The 21,908-nt window shown below is 36.9% G+C and overlaps 1 protein-coding gene across 1 annotated transcript in view; it reads left to right on the top strand.

Moving 5' to 3' along the window:
- USH2A (usherin) overlaps positions 1-21,908 on the top strand; it is a 735,906-nt gene that overhangs the window by 38,896 nt on the left and 675,102 nt on the right. Inside the window, exon 3 of the mRNA XM_047839579.1 lies at positions 19,037-19,172. Coding sequence (XP_047695535.1) covers positions 19,037-19,172 — 136 coding nt within the window. The remainder of the gene's footprint in view (positions 1-19,036; positions 19,173-21,908) is intronic.

The following is a 21,908-nucleotide window of genomic DNA, read 5'->3' as shown; positions in this document are numbered from 1 at the left end:
ACTTTGGTGTGCAGAAGATTTCATTTATTTACTTGGTCCCAATATTATTCACTTTTTTAAAAGTTTACTTAATAATTTTGAGAGACAGAGACACCATGAGTGGGGGAGGGGCATAGAGAGAGGGAGAGAGAGAACCTCAAGCAGGCTCTGAACTCTCAGCGCAGAGCCCAATGCAGGGCTTGAACCCATGAAACCGAGAGATCATGACCTCAGCCAAAACCAAGAGTCAGCTGCTTAAGCGACTGAGCCACCCAGGTGCCCTGGTCCCAATATTATTCCTATATAGCGGGAACTGGTAGAGTGGGAAGGCGGGATTCATAGATTTTTATATGAAAGCAGTCAATTACAAGCTGGTCAGTTTCATCCCAGAGGCTTTCCGTCTTCTCATTGCACTTGATGCTCAAGAAAGGGGCCCTCGGTTCGTTTTAATTGTTTTCTTCTGTTTCTGCCACTACTTTTTCTATTCTTCTCCTTGTACTGCAATTACCTATAGCTTTATGAAAATTTATCATATAAAATTAAAATCGATTTGCCTTTAAATACAGTAGTTTCAATACCCCTTTGATTGTTTGAAGAATATCTATTGGGAGACAGGGAAAGACTTGCATAATAAGTTACACAGGGCAGGAATTTCCTCACAGAAAAAGCAGCAGGAGTTTCCTTGGCAGGAGCTTCAGCGAGTAGTGTCAGCAGCTTAGAAGTTGCCATTGGATTGTCGAGTGTTATGCAGATAAATTGTAGCTCTGGCTTGTCCTCCAATGTCATTCTTTGATTTCTCTCTCTGTTAACATGGCATTTGCATTTGGGTCTGACTGAGAACAAGGACCTGTGCAAATGCCTCATGACATGTGTAGAAAGCTGCTTTTATGTTAAAAGTGATATGTTTTCTTGTTCACTATGTTCACAAGAAAAATTCATCTTCTGAGTCTTAATTCCTTTGTGCGTCTGCAATTTCCATTTTAAGTCAACATCTTAAAATCCAAAGAATGGAAAAGAATTTTTGAAAAACTGCAAAACTACAGAAACAAAGTTCGTTGGTTATTGATGCCAGTCACCAAAAAGCAGCATAACCAAAACCTGCAAAATTAGTGGATTTTCAGTGAAGGATAAGACTCTGAAGGAAGAGATCCTTACATATTGCCTTAAAGCTGCACTCAAGAAGGGAAAACATTAAAACAATCCCATTTGTAGATAAAGTGTTATTCCTTGCCATCCAGTTGTGTCACTGACTTCTCAAGTTGGACATCCTTGTCTTACATGAAGGCTAGATTTTTTTTTTTGAGAAAGAGAGGATAATGGTTATAATTAAACTCACTGAGTTAAATTTGTAGACGTTCGTTGTTTTTCACTTTAAATAGCTAGCTAACTGGATCATGGCAGAATGTAGTCAGTCCTGGGCAAGGACTTTTTCCTCCCTTTCCAATAATGCTATTCAAGGGGAAGCTAGTTACTGTGTGACATGCTTGATTCTCAGGAGGTTCGGACAAAAGAGAAGGTTAGAAGGTCAAGAGAGCCTGATGCTATTCAATGAGATATTTGAGTTGAATTCCCATACCAGAATTTTGCCTCATACCTAATGCAGACAGTGTAATAATGGGGGAAGGGAAGAAAGAGGGAGGGCGGGTTAAAATGTCCTTTCAGGTTAAATGTTAAAATAAGGTCCTTTATTTCTGTCTCTGGTGGCGCAGGGCATTAAAGACCCTGTGACACATTTTGGAAATGTTGCTTTAAAATAGATTTTAATGTTTGAGGATCTGTAAAGGGTATTATTGAGTACTTAATAGATTCTGTGTTTGCCTACTGAAGTCACTACACAGCCAATATCTACCTCATTAATTTGTAAAGCATTTTGGCCCACCTGGAGACTATGCAGTATATTAAAGCAACTTTTATACCCTAAATCTTCTTGTCTAATAATTAAAAAATGTTCAGCATCTGAAGAAAATGACCCAAATCCCACAATTTTGGTCTTGGCTACTTTAATTTGCATGGAATGTTCCATGTGAACAAATTTGGTCTATATTGAAGACGTTTTCCTTCAGGTCAGCTATACAATACTAAATTGTGAAACAAGAAATGGAAACTAAATTGTTAAAAATGGATTCCATATTGGCATTTTTTTGGCTGACAAAAATGGCATTGTCGTTACTTTATACTCCATTATTTTATAGCTTAGGAAAACTAAATTTAGGTATTGTAAGTGATAAGTCTTATGACTTTTCCTTATAACCAAGGTCTGTACTGAGTTGACATTAGTTTTACAAGTGTTTCTTATATTTATATTTTTATCTTCTCTAAATTGTATCCTATTACATTCATAGACATAACAAATGTATGCCTTCTGGAATCCTCTATACCTGGTATTCTCTCCTTTGTACAAAGTAGCTCAGTGTTCTTTATTTGTACCCTCCACTAGACCATGGCATCTTGTCTGAGTATGGTCATTTCTCAAGAATTATTTTTTGAATGAGTGAGTGAATGCAAGATGATGTTGTCCAGTATTAGAATAAAGAGATTTGGAAAATAGGACAATAATACAGATGAGAAGTATTAATCAATTGAATATGTAGCAAGAGAAAATGCAAGGAAAAATTTCTGAGAAAAATTAATGGGAAACTGAGAGGGATTCATTGATAACCTAGAGATTAGAGGAGCAGTAAAGATGAAAAGCAGGAAAGTTTTGAGTGCCTTTTACAACATGGCTTGCAACTAAGAGCTGGAAGGATGAAAGAGACTCCCTTAACCTTTGTGCATTGCAACCCATTTATAAATATCCCCTACCCACTTCCCACTCCCCCCCCCCCAGTATTTTCAGTTACTCCTGTCTCCAAAACAACCTCTGTAGGGAAAATTATTTTCTTTCTAAAATACAAATGTGGTTACATACCTCTTTTGTTTAAAGAAACTGCATGTTCACCATTGCTTATACTCCAGAGAATGAATTCTTCTTTTCTTAGCAAAGCTTTCAAGACTATTCAACATTTGCTGGGCTGTACATTGGTAGCCTCATTGTCCTGTGTCCCTTGAGCTTTAACCAGTTCTGAGTCTCTGAAATCCGTGTACTTCATGGTCTGCCTCAAAGTTCTTCATCCTGTCTTTACTCAGTTTCTTTTGCCTTTTACCTTTCTTCTTCCTCTTAACCCCCAGTTCTTTTGTAGACATATTTCAGTGACCATCACAAATGCAACTTATTTTATAAAACAAAACAAAACAAAAACACTTCAATACTCTCTCCCCTTTTCTCCTATCTGCTCCTTTACCATTGCTTTTTTTAAAAAACATTGGTTGTATGATAGTTTTCATACAGGTAGATTTTATTAGGTATTCATAGGTAGATTTTGCATTAGGTTGGGTTTGAGTTTATTGAAGACAAGTACCTTACTCATTTCTACGTGTCAAGAACAGCAAAACGTCTGTTGCATGGTTGATGTGTAATAAAAATAAATATATTAAAAAAGGAAGTTGGGTGATTTTGGTAAAGAATGATGATATTATTAAGAAAATGGGATGGAATGAAAAGCTCAAGATATTTTTTAAGTGATGAATGACCATTTGTAACTTTTCCAAATTATGTACAAATTCTCTTTCTTTATCCAGAACAAAACTGTCCTTTTCGTGATAGTGATCACTTTGTAGTTTCCCAATGATGATGATTGTATGGCTTAGTTCTTTCTCCTATCAGTTAAACAACTGTGAGTAAACTAGTGATTTTGTTTCTTTCTCTCATATTTTGTCTCTTGATGAATTCAATGATCTCCTTGTCTCTCCACAAATGTGCTCATATTGAGCCTTTTCTAGCTGTTACAACACAGAGGATAAGTGGAATTTCCCTAAAACTAACACATTTTATCTTAACTTGTATGAAGGAAAAAACGACACAGACACTGGCTTTCTCTCACATTCCCTAGAACTTTTTTTTTTTCCTTCTGCATTTGACATTTCTGACCTCTGATTTTTTCATGATTCTGGCTCTGTATTCTCCCTGGTGTCTGGAACAGTGTTCCTTCCCAGTAAACACAAGGTAGTGATAGTAACACACATACATTTTCAGCTACTTGGAAAGAGATGTTATTTAAAATGTGTGTTCGGAATGACCTTCCATTTAAATAGAGTGAATCTCATACTCAGATCCTGCCCAATATCTAACCTCTTACATTTTATTTTATGTTGTTTCTCAGTGACTTTTTTGCAATACCTATCAATTTAGTGTCATCTGTGGATTTCATTAACAGACTAATTCCTCTTACAGATCATTAATGAAAATCCAAAATAAAACTGGGATTCTTACCAGTTTCCCCCTTAATTCCATAAATACCTAGTTTTAAATGACAGTGCTTAGATTTAAGTTTGTATAAAATGTTATTTCAAGTAAGATTGAGTTTTATACCTCCGTGGCTTCTTGGTTCAATTATATATCAGTTTTATTAATTCTGTTTTCTGTTCCTTTGCAGTATCCTGTGCTAAGCTTGTCCATTAAAATATATATTCCTTCTAAACTCTGGTTAGAGCACAAGTGGTGTAGTCCTCCAGGGAGGTAAATGTAATTTGTTTGATTGGATACTCAAGCTTTCCAATTGTTTTATTTTCCTCAGAGAAATAGAACCTTTCTAGCTTTCAGGTCAATTGGTGTAATGGTTGGATTCAGATGGAATGACACTTTCTCCCCCTTGTAAGTCTCTAGTTCCTCAGAGAAATCCTTGAGAATTCTGTTGACAACTTGCTGTCATCTAGCTGGTCTAATGGTATAAATGACTTAGACACTGATTCTGAGTAGTGTGAAAGCCTAATGGTAAAGTGAAATTTTGAGAAGATCTCAAGTGCATTACGAATAAGGTACTTAGGCAGTACCTATATTCATTTCTTACAGTTAGTTTATCAGGTCCTTGCTGGTTTTTTTTGTTTTTTTTTTTTTTTCTCTAAGAAAGGGATTTACAATTTTAGGTCACTCAAATGTAACAGCAGCTGATCAAAAATGTTACTACTGTAAGGTATAGAAAGGAATACAATTATTATGACATTTGTTTTAGGAATCAATGAAAGTAGAAAGCAGGTGAGATTAGATTGGCAAAAGAAAGCACAATCCAAAATACACATAGAAGGGAAGAGTTGGGACAGAGGAAAGTACTGTGTTGTGGGTTGTGTAAGTAAGCAGATCGAACAGAGGGCCAGGGACATGACTTGGCAAACTGCACTTGGGGTGACAGCATGGGACAGCTGTCATCCGGCAGTGGAGACATTTGACCTCAGCGTCGAGCACAGCATGCAGGTTCTAGGCCATAAGAAGGCAGACTGTTGCCACTTGGATGAAAGGGAGTCCCTGTGCCAGGAAAAGGAGTTGTATTGCAGACCTAAACTTACTTCAAATTATCGGATCCAGTCTAGAGTGAAAGTGATCATGTCCACAAACAGATCCAACACCCCCACCACCCCCACACAATAGGAGTATCAGAGATGAAACAGAATGGATGGGGGAAAAATCATGGATAGAAAAACTTATGTTAGAGTCTCGAAAGGAAATGTCTTTAAGTCAAAAAGGCCTTGAGCTAGGACGAGTGCAGTGAAATGATCAGAGCTCATGTGAACTGTGTATGTGTGTGTGTGCGTGCACGTGCACATGCATCTGTTGAGGGATGGTGGGGGAGAAAAACTAAGCAAGAAATATATTGACAGGAAAGTAGCATCCAAATAATTACAATAGGGTAACATGATAGCAAGTTATTGGGTGATTATTTGGACCTGCTTGGGCATTAAAGGTCTCTCCACGGTGGCAATATATAAGCTGAGATCTCCATAAAAATAAAGACTAAACAGATCCTACAATCCTTCATCCCTACAACCTATGCTAGTAAAAAGTCTCAAGTCCAAAAATATCAACTTAAATCGGGTATTTAAATGTTATAACTCAAAGGCAAATTTGAAGAAAGTGGAGGTAAACTACTTATTTCTACAAATATCCACTAGTACAGGTATTAGATTCAAAGCCTCAGACAAATCTTGGACACAAGTATTATGTGAGAGACATTGGATATTAGGTTGAGATTTTCTATAGTAGATGTTAGAAACCTCATCATTCTCACCATTACCTTTTAATTATTTTCCCTTTTAACATCCACCTTTATTCTTGAATCACCCTTTCTAAACATATACTGAAAACAGTTATAACCTCATTTATCTTTTTAATAAGTAAAATCACCATGCAGATATTTCCTCCTAATGCAGTCTTCATCCTGGGCCTCATACTTCTGAAGTCTGCCAGTCTTTGGAGAAGGCTAATCTAGGCTTTTCAAAAAGAGATGATCTATTCTAAATACACAACCCCACCAAATTTACAGATTTTTTTGACAGCTCCTGCTTCCTTAGGGGAAAATGGCTTTGGAAGAAATATGTAAGAATTGAACTCAATAAATATGAATTATAAAAAGACAAAATGAATATGATTTTCAAGAGTGCTCTCTGAATCTGGTAATCCAATGACTAATATGAGGTTCTTCAGATGGTAATAAAAATATACATTTATTTTGCCCAAATGGATGATATTATCTCCATGTTGCTGTTGTTGTCGTCGTCGTCGTCGTCAAGGGGGTAAAAGAAACTGCTGAATGTCCTGCATTTGATCCATAAATAGCTACTTTTGTTTTTAGGGCTGATACAATCCTTACCTTAAAAGAATGCCTATTTGCTGGTGTCATTATTTTTGTCTCAACCCAATTAAATGTGCGTGCTTCTCCATTACTGATGGAGGAAAAAACTGCTTAGACAATTACTCTCTCACCAGCTTCAGGGCAGGGAGCACCACCTTTAAACAAGGGTCACTCTGAAGGCCTCATTCTCATTCTAGAATGTCTTTAAAGGCAAAGCCATTCACATCAGATTTCATGATACAGTACTTAAAAGAGGTTAAAGACATTCCTATTTTTCCATTGCCCCCAAATGACTCTTCTTCATTTCGTTTATGAGGCTTAGTCTTAATAAATTTTGCTCAGTACCACTGGAGGTGCTAAAAAAAATCTAAGAGAACACAGAAAGCCTGGAAGACAGGTGGCACTTTTGAAATAGCATGTAGTTGAAGAATGTAAAACTAGTAACTAATCCATTCATGATTTGATGGACTAGTCTACCCTTGAAGATTTTAGTAGGGCTAACTTGTGCATAGTGTAAGTGGGCATTTTTACCTCTGTTTCATTCATATGACAGGACTCCATTTCAGCTTACAAATTACTGCTCGGGATCTTTAAGATGTCAATTGAGTACTGGCATGAAGTTTAGTTTTGGACTGTACACAGAAATGATTTCCTATACGTCTGTCCACATGTTGAGGATTTGATTGATGGCCCTCCTGACTTTGGGTCAGGAGTGAGATCACATCTCCTGGCAGGGCTTTGGCTTATTCCCTGAAAGTATAAACAGAAATCTAATGTTCACCATTTTTATCATCCTCTTTCAAGCATAATTTGACTTAACGATTTGCAACTTTAACATTACAATTTAAAGAGATTTTAAAAGCTGGAACATATTTGAGGAAAAGTGAGGAAGGTGGTTTTAAATTCACCACATTAAAGGAGAAATGTAAAGAATGGAGATTGATCAGCATAAATGGAAAGCTGGGGGTAACTTTTAAGGCTCTTTCAAGTTTTTTGTTGTGTTTTTTTCCTCCTACAACTCCCTTCTTACCTATTCTCTGCCACTGAGTACTTTGCTAACTGCTATTAATCCTTCAAGAGTTAGTTTAGAGGAAGCTTCATTCATTTAATTACAATTTAATGGGTACCCAATAGTTGCTAGTTAGTGTTGTGGAGAATGAGGGAACAGCAGTGAACAAAACGGAACCTCCTATCACAGAGTTTATATTATAGGCTTAGAAAGGAGACTGATAATAAAAAGCAAAGTAAATAAGATATGCAAGTTAGGTATAGATAAAGAGAATGATCATATAGGAAGGGGGTTAGGAAGGATTCAGAGCTCCAGTTCTACATAGGGTAGCTAGGAAAGGTTTGCTATAATGACATTTGAGGAAACATCTGAAAAAGATGAGGAAATGAGCCAGCAGTTGTCTGTAGGAATAATGGTTAGTAGAGAGAAAAGAAAATACAGAGACTGAGGGAAATAAATTCCTGGAATGTTTGAGGAGGGAAGTGTAGCTTCAACAGAGAGCACAGGAATATACTAATAGGAAATAAGTCAGAGGTAACAAGGGGCCAGATTGGGTAGGGCTTTGTAGGACTTTAACTTTTACACAGGGTAAGAATTCATTGAAGGTGTTTTTTGCAAATGAGTGACACGATTCGCTTTTGTTTTAGCAAGAATCCTTGGACTGCTGTCTTGAGAGTATACTGAAGGGGAACATGTACCAAATCTGAGAGGCCTGTTGGGAGGTAATTGGGAGGCCACTGTAAAAGTCTAGGGGAGGGCTGGTGGTGGCTTGGGCCACAGTTGCAGCAGGAAAAGTGATGAGCATTGAGTGGATTTGGGATGTATTTTAGAAGTAGAACCTTTGGATTTGCTGCCTTTGCTGGAATAGTTGCGAGGCATGAGGGAAAGAGAGGAGTCAAAGAGGACTCCCAGGATTTAGGGTTGAACAACTGGAAGAAAAGAGTTGCAGTGTTCCAATGTGGGGGAAGGCTGTTGAAGAAGAAGGTTGGGACATAAGAGCAGAGCTCTATTTTGGAATATTTATGTTTGAAATGCCTAATAGACTTCCAAGAAGACATGCTGAATAGAAAGATAGATGTAGGGGTCTAGATTAGAAGTCTGAGATACAGCTAATCACTTAGGAGTAATCAACCTAATGATGCTATTTAAACATTGAGATAAGATGATAAAGGGGCGCCTGGGTGGCGCAGTCGGTTAAGCGTCCGACTTCAGCCAGGTCACGATCTCGCGGTCCGTGAGTTCGAGCCCCGCGTCGGGCTCTGGGCTGATGGCTCAGAGCCTGGAGCCTGTTTCCGATTCTGTGTCTCCCTCTCTCTCTGCCCCTCCTCCGTTCATGCTCTGTCTCTCTCTGTCCCAAAAATAAATAAACGTTGAAAAAGAAAAAAAAGATGATATTATCAAGGAACTACTTATATGTGTCAGAAGAAGAGGAGCAAGGACTGAATGTTGGGGGACTTCTATATTTATAGGTCCAAGAAGGGGATCCAAGCAAAGGAGACCGAGAAGATCAGCCTGAGGGATAAGACGAGAATTATGAGAGCTTGATGTACTTGTAGCCAAATGACATTTGTGGTTCAAGGAAGAGGGAGTGATCAGCTCTGTCAAATGCTGATGGTTCAAATAAGATGAAAACTTGGAACGTACTATTTGTTTTTAGCCTCATGGAAATCATTGGTGACCATGATAAGGGAGTTGTGATGATGTGACAGGCATAAAAATGTTGGAGTATTAGAGCTTGAGTGGCTTTCAAGCTCTCTTTAAGGACCTAGGCACAGATATCAGGACCTGAGTGTGATAAAGATGTGTCTTTGGGGACAGGGGTGCCATGACAATTGGATATTAGTTATGTACAGGAGAATTCATTAAATACATATACATCCTGAGGATAAGGAGTGGCGGGTTTCTCCCTTTCAGAGATGGGAGTTACAAATATGGAAAGAGAGAAAATTAGAATGAATCCTAGAGTGTTAGATTAGAGTTGATTTCATCAATATAATCTCATTTCATATGTGTGTGTGTGCGCATATATACATAGATGTAGAAATAGTATAGATGTAAATGTATAAGTGTGTATATCCAGTGTCTATCCACGTTTCTGTCTATCTTCATATTCCATAACTCTATCCACTGACAGGAAGAGGAAGGGTCTGGGAAAATAACATCCAAACAGCATGAGTATAGCTTAGCAGTGGTCTTGGCTCCTCAAAGTCACTCATCTTAAAGCAGAATTTCTTGGAGAAATGGCTGATTCCAGGGCAGGGTAGTAAAGATGATCCTGGAATATCTCGTGTGAGAAAGCAAGGGGATATTCAAAGAATTATGAGGATGTGTCAGTTTAATATAGAATCCATGTTGATGGGGCCTCTACTGTCTCAAGGTGGAACAATTTGAGCTTTGAAATGCATATTGAGAGTATTATATCCCACTGAATAACACACAGATTCATGAGTCTACACAGATAGAAATAAATGTAAATAATGAAAATTTAATTACAAACAGGATATTTATACAGTCTCAATATAAGGTCAAAAATGCTTTTTAATTGCAAAGGGAAATTATGTATTTTTACAGTGGAGAAGCCTGACAGATACCAGCTCATTCAAATGATTAAAGTTATCATCAATAATGGAACAAATAGAAATTATGTAATACACGATAAGATGCAATGATCCCTGAGTCATCTGTATCTAACCATGAGAAAACATCAGGCAAACCCAAATTGAGAGACAATGTACAAAGTAACTATAGTCTTGAACAGTGTTAAGATCATAAAAGCCAAGGAAAGGTGGAAGAATTGTTCCAGGTCAAAGGGGTCCTATGAATCATGACAACTAAATGCAACGTGTGATTCTGGACTGGATTTATTTATTTCTGTACAGGACATTTTTGGAACAATTGGCAAAACTTGAATGGTGTCTGAAGATAGGATGGTAGGGATGTGTTAATGTTAATTTTCTTATTTTGATGATTGCGCTATGGTTATGTAGAATGTCTTTGTTTTTAAATAGTAAATGTACTGTAGTACTCAGGGATAATGTGGTATGTCAGCAATTTAACCTCAGATGTTTCAGAAAAATATATTATACTGTTCTTGCATCTTACCTATTATTTTGAGATAGTTTTTTTAAAAATATTGAAAACAAAATACTAATTGAGCTACATTACAGAGAGAATGAGGAAAGAGAAACCAGACAAAGCAAATATAGACAACTCATTTGAGTAATACCACTGTCGTGGGACAGAGGGAAATATTGTTGGAGGAGCAGAATTCTAAAATTATATCTCTGTTTCTCATCTTTGTCCCTACACACTTTATTCATATTTACTTTCCTGCATTTGCCACCTTGCATTGCAAGTATTTTTATAGGCCCATTTCCATTACAGATTGTAAATTCCTTGTAGAAAATATCTGTGTTTTATATATCCCTTATGTGTAGCATAACACTTTGCGTATCATAATGTACTTATTAAATATCCAAATGATAGAAACATTTTCAAAAAAGCTGTGGTTTTTAATGAAACATGTGATGAGTAGTCTCCTTCCTAAACATGAAAGACAAAAGAAGTTGACTTTTAAGGAGAGGTAATTATAGTTATAACAAATAGATTTTGGGGTATAAAATACTGAAAAGGTTACTAAAATGTTTTACAGATAATTCTAGTTATTTTCTGGAAATCATCTGTTTTGTATAGATAAAAGAGAAAAGGGAACCAATGAGATACTGAGATAATTGAGCGTGTAAAATACTGTGATCATCTGTACACCAAAAGCATTCTTAAATGTGGAATTGTGCGTGAAATGTTCCTAGGCAGTATCTACAGAAAATGGGCTGGCTCTATCCCCATTCCCCAGGAAATCAACAATAAATCAGACCATTGGCAGATTTTCCATCACATCTCTGTGTAAACTAATTGCTTTTTTTTTTTTTTTTTAAGATAGAAGGAGAGTAGTTTAATAGTTTGGGAAGAAGTGGCCATAAGAGTTTCATATCCAGTCAAGATAGGATCAAGACAACTACTGACATTCCTATGTTAAATTTTTAGAGATGGAGTAAATTGGAGGCTTGTTTGTGTGAGGTTGTAATATACAGAGAGCTTCAATAGACACGAAGGGGAGACTAGCAAATCCAAAGCGTCATACCTAGAGTGATAATGTAATACATTTAATACATTTAGGCATAGATCACTTCAAGGGCCTGGCTTGTCTGGGTTACTCAGAGGAAAGAAAATGAAAGTGTGTATGCACAGGGGACAGGGATAGGAGGAGAAGGGATAGGAAGACGGGTAGATGGGAGAAGAGGCCAGGAGAGACGTAAACGTTGAAATAAAACATACGAGCTCGTGGAAACAAAAACAAGAAAAATCTTTGAAAAAATTATCTGTGTATGAAGTTATTTCCCTGTAGCATCTTTTATCTGGTCAAAGGGAATGAAAACATAAGCAGTTATTCACTGAATCAAACCAGTAATGGGAACACACGCACATTCCTAATTTTCGAGGGCAGCCCAAGTGACTAATTTGTGCCAAATCAACCTTCCCTGAATAATTGCCTCAACTCTTTTATTCATAGTTTGTATAAATGCAGCTTAATAGGGAATATTTGATAGACTAGAGTATTTATAATCATATAAAAACTCATGTTAGTAAACAAGGTCACTCTGTAAAGGTGATGAATCCTTGTATGACACATTTATCTGTTGGAAAATGGTGTCTTTACTGCTTAGAATTGTAGCAGTGTAGATTGGTGGTTTTATTTTTGGAGTATCAATTAGACAATCAATCAATTAGTATTTATTGAGCTTCTGCCCAGCACGTAGGGCATGCTCATCAAATTTGCAAATGACACAAATCTTGGAAGATGGTAAATACATTGATGACAGACATAGCGTCCAAAAAGATTTTGACAGCCTAGAGCAATGGGCTGAATCTAACAAGATGAAACATAACATGGATAAATATAAATTTCTGTCCTTGGGTCCATGAAACTAACTGCACATACACAGGATGGGGTGGAGGTGCTTTAGGCAGAGATGTAAAAAAGAAAAGACTTAGTATTTTAGTGAAAAGTGAGTTCAACTTAATAATTTGTCAGTTTTAGCTGTGTGATGCCATTGGCAAAAATCTAGCGTGCAATTTTGGATTATATTAAGGTGATAATCCTGTTTCAATTTGGCAAGCCAAATCACAAGTAGATATTGTAGTATTTCTGGAGCCACATTTTAAGAAGAGAGAGACCATGTCGTATTGAGAATACCACGTAAATGAAAGACATTTATCCTGAAGAAGATTTAGGAGAAAAACGACATCTTTCTTTACATCTGTGAGCTTCCACATGGAAAAGGGATTGGATTTCTTTGGGGTGACATCAATAGTTAGAGCTGGGCCTTATGAATTGAAATTATAAGGAGATATTTTTCAGTTTAATCATTTATATTGGTAAAAGTTGTTCAAAGATGAAAGGGTTCCCCAAGTGCACAGTTAAACTTCTGTATCCTCTGGGGTACCTGGGTGGCTCAGGCGGTTGAGCGTCCAACTTCTGCTCAGGTCAGGATCTTGTGGTTTGTGAGTTTGAGCCCCACGTCGGGCTCTGTGCTGACAGCTCAGAGCCTGGAGCCTGCTTCCGATTCTTTGTCTCCCTCTCTCTCTGCCCCTCCCCTGCTCTTGCTCTGTCTCTCTCAAAAATAAACAAAACACTTCTGTGTCCTCATTTTGGGGGTGGGACCACTGCAGGACAGTCTGAGAACTGAACAAGTAATGTGAGTATATACATTCAGCACAGTGTCAGGAAAATGACAAGTGATTATGTAGTTCATAGGGGTTGTTACCCTTCGTATTGTGGGAGATGTTTGACGTAAAACTGGAATCCTCACTGTGTGGAGTTACAGCAGAGAGACTCATGGATGGCTCTCACACAAGAGATGGCTGTAATTTCAAAATGCTAACTGGGTGTAACTGACTAACAAAAATTGGTTAAAACAGTCCGTGGAATCAGTCAACCTTCTATGTGACCTTGAATAATGTAACCTTTTTGTTTTCAATTCTCTGTGATTCTTTTTCAATAATTATTTGTGATCATTTTTTAAATAGAGGTAATAAACCTTCGTTGGATTGTTGTAAGGATAAAAAGGAAAAATACATATAAAAATTTTAATGCCCAACTTGCTAATTTTTCTATATGTGAACACTTTTATAGTACTGAAATAGTTGGTAAAGGGTTATTGGAAGATACAGGACTTGAGGTATATTTGGAAAAATACTAAAAATTTAGGGAGATGAAAGGAAGTAGCAAGGTTATTCCCATACAAAATAGCTTGAACAGAGCACAGAGATAGAAACAAGCATTGTGTGATCATAAGATAGGGAGGAGACCTCTCCGATTAGATGAGATTGACTGTTGGTAATTAGTTAGAAATAAAATTGGGATGGGATGAGTAAGAAAACCTCAGAAGAACTTTGGTTTCAGATAGTAAGCAAGAGGGACATTCCACATGTGCTTAGGTAAGGGAATAAAACATACGTGTGATACCTTTTATTTACTTTTAATTTTTTTAATGTTTATATTTGAGAGAGACAGAGTGCGAGCAGGGGAGGGGCAGAGAGAAAGGGAGACACAGAATCCGAAGCAGGCTCCAGGCTCTGAGCTGTCAGCACAGAGCCTGATGCCGGACTCAAACCCACAAACCGTGAGATCATGACCTGAGCTGAAGTCGGATGCTTAAATGACTGAGCCACCCAGGTGCCCCATTTTTTATTTTTAAAGTTTATTTGTTTAGAGAGAGAGAGTACGGGAGTATGCGTGCACACACGCACTTGCACACAAGTGGGGGAGGGGTAGAGAGGGAGAGAATCCTAAGCAGACTCCGCAATGTTAGTGCAGAGCCTGATGTGGGGCTCGATCTCACGAATCATGAGATTATGACCTGAGCTGAAGTCAAGAGTTGGTTGCTTAACTCACTGAGCCACCCAGGCACCCCCTGTACATGTGATATTTAAAAATAATCTTATGGAATTTTTAGAATAAATTGCCTTCCTTATGCTTAAAAAATTATAGATGGAATAGTAGAATCCTTTTTGCAAAGCCTTGTTTAACCTAGAAATAGAAATTCTATTTCAGGGAAATTTCTATTTCAGAAAGTCCAAGACATATTTCTTCCACAAAGTTTTCCCTTCAGATTCATATCCCAGTATTTTTTTTTTGTTTGATTTTTTTTTTTAGTATTCAAAATGATGATCTTTATATTTGTATCATCCATCATTATTTTTTGAGGGTGAATTTGAATTCAAGATATGTTGACAAATCACTTTCTATTAAATCTACAAAAGTATTATTCTAAATTCTTTTTAATTTTTTAATGTTTATTTTTGAGTGAAAGAAAGAGCATGAGTGGGGGAGGGGCAGAGAGAGGGAGACAGAATCTGAAGGAGGCTCCCCTCTCTGAGCTGTCCGCACAGAACCCGATGTGGGGCTCCAACTTATGGACCATGAGATCATGACCTGAGCTAAGTCAGATGCTTAACCGACTGAGCCACCCAGGCACCCCCATTCAAAATTCTTAAAATAGTTTTGTTTTAGGGGCCCCAATGTGGGTCAGTTGGTTAAGTATCTGACTCTTGATTTCGGCTCAGGCCATGATCTTACAGTTCATGAGTTTGAGCTCTGCATTGAATTCTGTGCTGGGTGTGGAGCCTGCTTAAGATTTTCCCCCTCTCCCTTTGCCCCTCCCTGGCTCCTGTGTGTGCACACTCTCATATGTGCTAGATCTGTCTCAGAGGGAAAAAAAAATTGCTTCAAAATGAAACCCTTTAAGAGAATGAAAGTGGTATTTCTGGGAGACCTGTTTGATGGTTTTGAAAAGACAAGTACCAAAGAAAAGGTCCAGAATCATATATATATCATATGTAAATGGATTAAGACCTAACTTCTCAAAGCAACTCTTTGAAATGGACAGCACTTTCTTCACTGCACTGAGTCAGAACTTAAAAACAACCATCATTGTTTATAGTGATGCACACACTAGTGCATTAAAATTATTCATACATACAAGGTCCTTGAGAGAAAGGGTGGTGACTTTATTTTTTTGGTATAATGTATAGGGGCACTTTGAGTACTGGGTTCAGGCTTTATTGAATTAAATTGAAATTAGAAAGATAGAGGCAGCAAGGAAAGTATTTCTCCGCTGAGGAAATCAGTGCAGGTGTTCTGCCTACTTCCAGCCTGAGTTGGGAGTTTCTTTGGATTTTTGGTAGCCAGCAGGAATAGAAAAGCAACAAAGATTTGGCATTTCAGTGGACCAGATGATTGACAATTAAGACACACCTGTCCAGGTGGACTTGATTGTATTTTTTTCTCGGTAGCTTCTCAGCTATTGTGTGACTTCCTGGAATTATACACTTCTCTGCTCAAGCAAGACAATGATCAGGTATTCTACTTAAAAAAATAATCTGATACACTCTTGTGCTCAAAGGAGTGAGTACAGAGTATCACAGGGACATGAATTTGGCCAAAAAGTTAATTAAAATAAAATATGAAGCCCTGAGAAAATGAAGGGGTGAGAATGACCTGCTCCCCTCTATCTTCTTTCTGGTGTGTTTTTTTAAATCTCTTATGAGGGGATTTAAGGGCTTTCTCCAGCTGCCACTGGCTTTGCCAATTCATTCCTTCATGCCACACCAATAAACATGTACAAACTCTTCCAATTCTCGAGGGGTGGAAAATGAGATAGGTGTGAAGTCTACTTCAGCAGAAGGCTTTCTTTTTCACAAATTAGAAATTCCACCACACATATTCCTATTCCTCCAGATAACTGGCAAGGGGATCATCAGAATGAGCTATTGCAAAGCGCTACCCTCGTCTTCACAGTTCTGGTGTGATGGGGCCCCAGACCAGAATTGCAAAATAGTTAAGAGAATCTTGGAATATAAAACATGGTACAGAACACCAAAGAAGATTTAATCTTATTTATAGAAAGGTGGTTGATAGGGGAGGGGACAACAGAAGAGAGTGGCTTGAGATCATCATTAATCATTTTGTAAGTACCAACAAAGTGAAAACATCCTTCCAGAATTCACTGCAAGTGACACTGAATCCTTCTCCTAAGCAAATATGCGATGAGTTGATAAAAAAGAGAAGGTCCTGAACTCTTGACTACAGATATAATACAGTGAATATAGAAAATCAAAAACATGCTTTCTATCTGACTCAAAATAAAGGTGCACTTAAACTTGTAAAAGACAACATTTTTATTTGAATGATATGACAGAACTGTCACAGGAGTGTTACCTGCTATAAAGAAAGCCTAAGAATTATTACCTTTATTAGACCAGTGACACTGAGATTTAGCCATACATTTCTAACTTCTGTCCCTCTACAGAGACAATTTTCTTTTCTTAAATAAACTGTCATGCTAGTGTTAATATATTGTTGGCTCTCTCATGCTCTGAGAATACTGCTGATATAAAACATGTATATGTTAGATTGGTAATAGTATCTTTAGTGTAGCTGAGTAGAACAAATGTGTTTCCCTCATGGCTGTGCTAATGTGATAAAGGAAAATTGGCTGTTCATCAGCTTTTGGCTGGGTAAAGACAGTAGAGATGGAACCACATTCTTTTTTATGCATTAATACCATCGAGAACTTTTCACTAGTTATATTTCATGTGCCTGCATGTTGCGCAAAGATGTTGTAAAACATGAGATAATGCTACAAATAACAAAGTAGAAAAGCCTGTATCTTTTATAATGATAACAGTCAAACACCAAATGACAGTAACAGGCTGTAAAAAATGGGCTGCAAAAAAAAAATGCAGCCCTACTACCCAGAAGAGAGGTATATATGCAGGCCCACAAGGAGTTGGCTTGTGTTTTTAGTTCTTTATGTCAAGGCTATGCTTTATAATTAAGTAAAATGTAACATGGGGTCAGTGGAGTTAAGGAAGTACCTGGTTTTTAATAAAAGCAGATGAAATAGTATGGAGAAAATCCATGTTGGATAACTTTGTGAAGAATTACTATTCCCAAGTAATTATGTTGTTAACTGTCAGGGTGGGTTGATTGGTTGGTTTGTTTGGAGAGAGAGGGCTGTTGAAAACAGTTCTTAAGACAGTCACTCATATAACGTTCTAAAGATGTTGGGGAATGGTTATTTTCATCAATTGTGAGGAAGTCTTAATAGGATAGCATTTGAATGCTATGATTGGATATATTTTTAATTAAAATGTTAGCATCTAACCTTTCACCTGCAAGATGACATATTTCTCTTTCTCTCTCCTTCCGCCACCCCCACCCCCATCCTCGTGTTTTGTTTGCCATTTCAGCTCCTTTGCTAGAGCACCAATGATTCCTTTTCCATTCAAGTTAAAAGCACTTGAACAGAACTGTTTGTAGAGGCTATCATTGATGTCAAATGGCTGATCATTTTATTCAGAAATACGTGCAATCATTGACAGTTTTGTATAAATCCCATCCATGAGGTTGTCTGCAGAACGGTTTGAGTTGGCTCTTCAGGGGTCACTGCACAGAAACAAAATTTCATAACTTTATCATTCTACAATTAGGATATAATTGAGGGGTCATCTAGCCACAACCCAGGAACAAATCTGGTTGGTCAAATGTTTTTTATAAAGTTTCACTGGAACACACCCATGCTAACTCACATATGTATTGTCTCTGGCTGCTTTCCTATTACAATAGCAGAGTTGAGCAGTTGTGACCTGGACCACTTGGAACACAAAATCAAATCACTTGGTTTGCAAATAGACAATATTTATCCTCTGACTGTTTATAGAAAAAGTTTGTTGATCCCTGATGTAGAGAGTTGGTAAGTTGTCTGAATAATTAGGCTAGAATATTCTTGTCAAATTTTTATATTCTGTATTGGGGAAGTACGGCTGAAAATCATCAACTATGGTACCAATACTAATACAGGAAATGTTTACAGGAAGTATTTTGTATTAGCAACTTAAATTCTATCTACAGGTTATACATTTTTGGCATAATTAGTTTTGAATATTTCTACCTTTTGTATTGAATTCTGTTTTTGCCAATTATTGTTATAACAAATTTAACTAGTATATAAAGAAATAGTATATTTTCAAAAAATTATGAAGGCATAGCAGTCAGTGCTGCTAAATATACGGGACAAAAAATTATGCATGTCTCTAAATACCATGGTACAAATCACAGCACAAAACTATAATATGTAGGTTCATATCTAGATCTATAAACATACAGATATATCACTGAGCCATTAAGATAAATTGTTTTCAGTCTTTCCAACTGAAGAAAGTAGTGAAGTAGGAAATTAACTTGAGAAAGACTGCTGAAATGTAGTTATGATAAAATGCAAGGTTATGTAATTAAAATAATAATGGTGATAATTTCTTGCAGGTGCATCAGACAAAAATCAGTTTCTTCATCAATGGTTTGGAGGAAGATAATACAGCATTTGATGCAAGGACTCTAAGTGGTTCAATTATAGATTTTGCCTCTGGTACTACTACACAAATAGGACAGAGTTTAAATGGTAAGATTCTGACTTCAGAAAATTACTTATTTTGTCTAATTACCAGATTGCTCAAGAAAGTGTCAAAAATAATTGTTTTAAATATCTAGGTGTATTTGTTTCTTAGCACTGCTGCAACAAATGAGCAGAACTGGGTAGGAGCTTAATAAAGCAGACATTTATCCTCCTCTTACAGTTCTAGAGCCCATAAGTCTGAAATCAGGGGTTCGCAGGGTTGGTTTTCTCTGGAGGTTCTGATTGGTTCTATGTCTCTCTTTCTCTTGGCTTCCAGTAGTCCTCAGCGTTCCTTGGCTTGTGGCTGCACAGCCCCCTTAGCCTCCAGGTTCACATGACCCTCTCGTCTGTGTTCTGTTCCCTTCTCTTCTCTTCTAAGAGAGCTTGTGGTTAGATGTAAGGCCCACCCTGATCCTATATGCCTTCCTCTCCAGATCCTTAATTACGTATGCAAAGACCCTATTTCCAAATATGGTCACAGTCACAGATTCCGGGGGGACACACCTTTTGGAGGGCACTTTTCAACCCACTATACTAGGGAAACTTTAAAATTAAGATGTACCTATTATGATCAAGTTTATTTCTTTTTTCTTTTTCTTTTAAATGTTTATTTATTTTGAGAGAGAGAGCGCACATGCAAGCATGAGCAGGGGAAGAGCAGAGAGACAGGGAGAGAGAGAATCCCAAGCAGGCTCTGCACTATCATTGGAGAGCCTGACATGGGGCTTGATCTCAGGAAACCATGAGATCATGATTTGAGCCCAGATCAAGAGTCAGAAGCTTAACCAACCGAGCCACCCTGGTGCCCCTGATCGATATTTACATAAGAACAATATGTGATAAACTATATTTTCTCAATCTCTTTTTTTGTTTGGATTTTAAAGTAGGGTTTAGAATATTAAATAGAAACTGAAATTTAATATTCAACACTAATACGCTAGATTTATGGTATTCATATCTTCCCATCCTAAAACAGGCCATAGAGGTTTAAAAGAATATATACTGCATCCTGAAAACAAAACCCAGAAATTGAATTTAGGATTAACTTGAAATAATTAGCACAATGGTTTATAAATTGCCTACACTTTAAAAATGGAACAATTATTTTATATTACTAAATAATGAATACTCATTATAAGAAAATCCAAACAATACACAACTCTCTGAAATAGAAAATATTTCAGTTTTCTACCTTCATAGATACAGTTAACTTTTTTATACCCTTCCAGAACTTTAGTACATATAGCTGGAGATATGGTTATAAAAATAATTTTCTAAAAATGAAATTATAATACATATGCTTTCTCTGAGGCCTCTAAAAATAAATACTTCCTCTCCAAATGTTATGGACAACATTCTATGTTAATATTCCTTCTCATTTAAAATGGCTGCATTATGCCCAGTTGTATAGCTGTAACAAAAACTTTTAAAACAAACTCCTAATAATGAGCATTTAGATTATTCCTAATATTTTGAGATTATTAGCAGTTATTTACTAGAAATCGCGATACATGCCTGTATTTCTATATCTCTGTTTCTAGATCTCTATTATACACACACACACATGTATACACCTACATACACATTTGAGCAACTGTCTGATTGCATAGTTCCTTAAGACTTTACACTTTGGTGTTAGTCTGCTTGAGTTCAAGTCCCAACTGCCCACTTACTAGCTACATGACCTGGAACAACTTTTAAATGACTCTAAACTGTAGTTAGCCCAAATTTATTTAATTTATGTACTTTTTAAGTTTGTATTTTAATTCCAGCTAGTTAATGCACAGTGTAATATTACTTTCAGGTGTAGAATGTAGTGATTCAATACCCAGTGCTCATCACAACAAGTGCACTCCTTAATCCTCATCACCTATTTAACCCATACCCTACCCCCACCCCTCTGGTAATCATCAGCTTGTTCTCTAGAATTCAGAGTCTGTTTCTTGATTTGTCTCTGTCTCTTATTATTATTTTTTTTTACCTTAGCTTGTTTGTTTCTTAAATTTCACATATGAGTTAAATTGTTTATTTATCTTTTTCTGACTGACTGACTTTTGCTTCAATTTCTACTCTCTAGTTCCATCCTTGTCATTGCAAATGGCAAGATTTCATTCCTTTTTATTGCTGAATAATATTCCTGTGTGTGTGTGTGTATGTATATTATATGTTATATTTTCTTTATCCCTTGATCAACCAATGGACCAGTGGACACTAGGGCTACTTCCAAATATTGGCTATTGTAAATAATGCCGCTATAAACATAGGGGTGTGTGTATCCTTTCGAATTAGTGTTCTTATATTCTTTTAGTTACTCTAAATTTGAAATGATGATGATGACATTACAGTCTCATTATGAAGATCAAACGAGGCTATGTATGAAAAACATTATTGTTTTTCCAGAATCTGGCACATTGTAGTTGCTGAAAACTTAATGGCATTCTTTGATCAACAGAAGTTCTTAATTTTAAGGAAGTCTAATTTACTAATTTTTCTTTTATACTTAACATTTTTATGTCCTATTGAGGAAATCTTTGCACACCCTGATATCATGGAGATATTATTTTTACATTTTATCTGAAAGTGTTATTATTTTACCTCTCAAATTTAGGTCTGTTTTCTATATGACTTTATTTTGGGTATGTTATGAGGTAGGGGGGGTCAAGATTCATTTTTTATTTCTCACTTGAATATCACCAGAACCATTTTCATTAAACAGATCATTTCTTCGCTCCCCTGCAGCGA

Source organism: Prionailurus viverrinus, chromosome F1, assembly GCF_022837055.1.
Source record: "Prionailurus viverrinus isolate Anna chromosome F1, UM_Priviv_1.0, whole genome shotgun sequence".
NCBI classification, from domain to species: Eukaryota; Metazoa; Chordata; class Mammalia; order Carnivora; family Felidae; genus Prionailurus; species Prionailurus viverrinus.
Note: the sequence above shows the minus strand (reverse complement) of the source record. Positions and strands in the feature narration are given on the sequence as shown.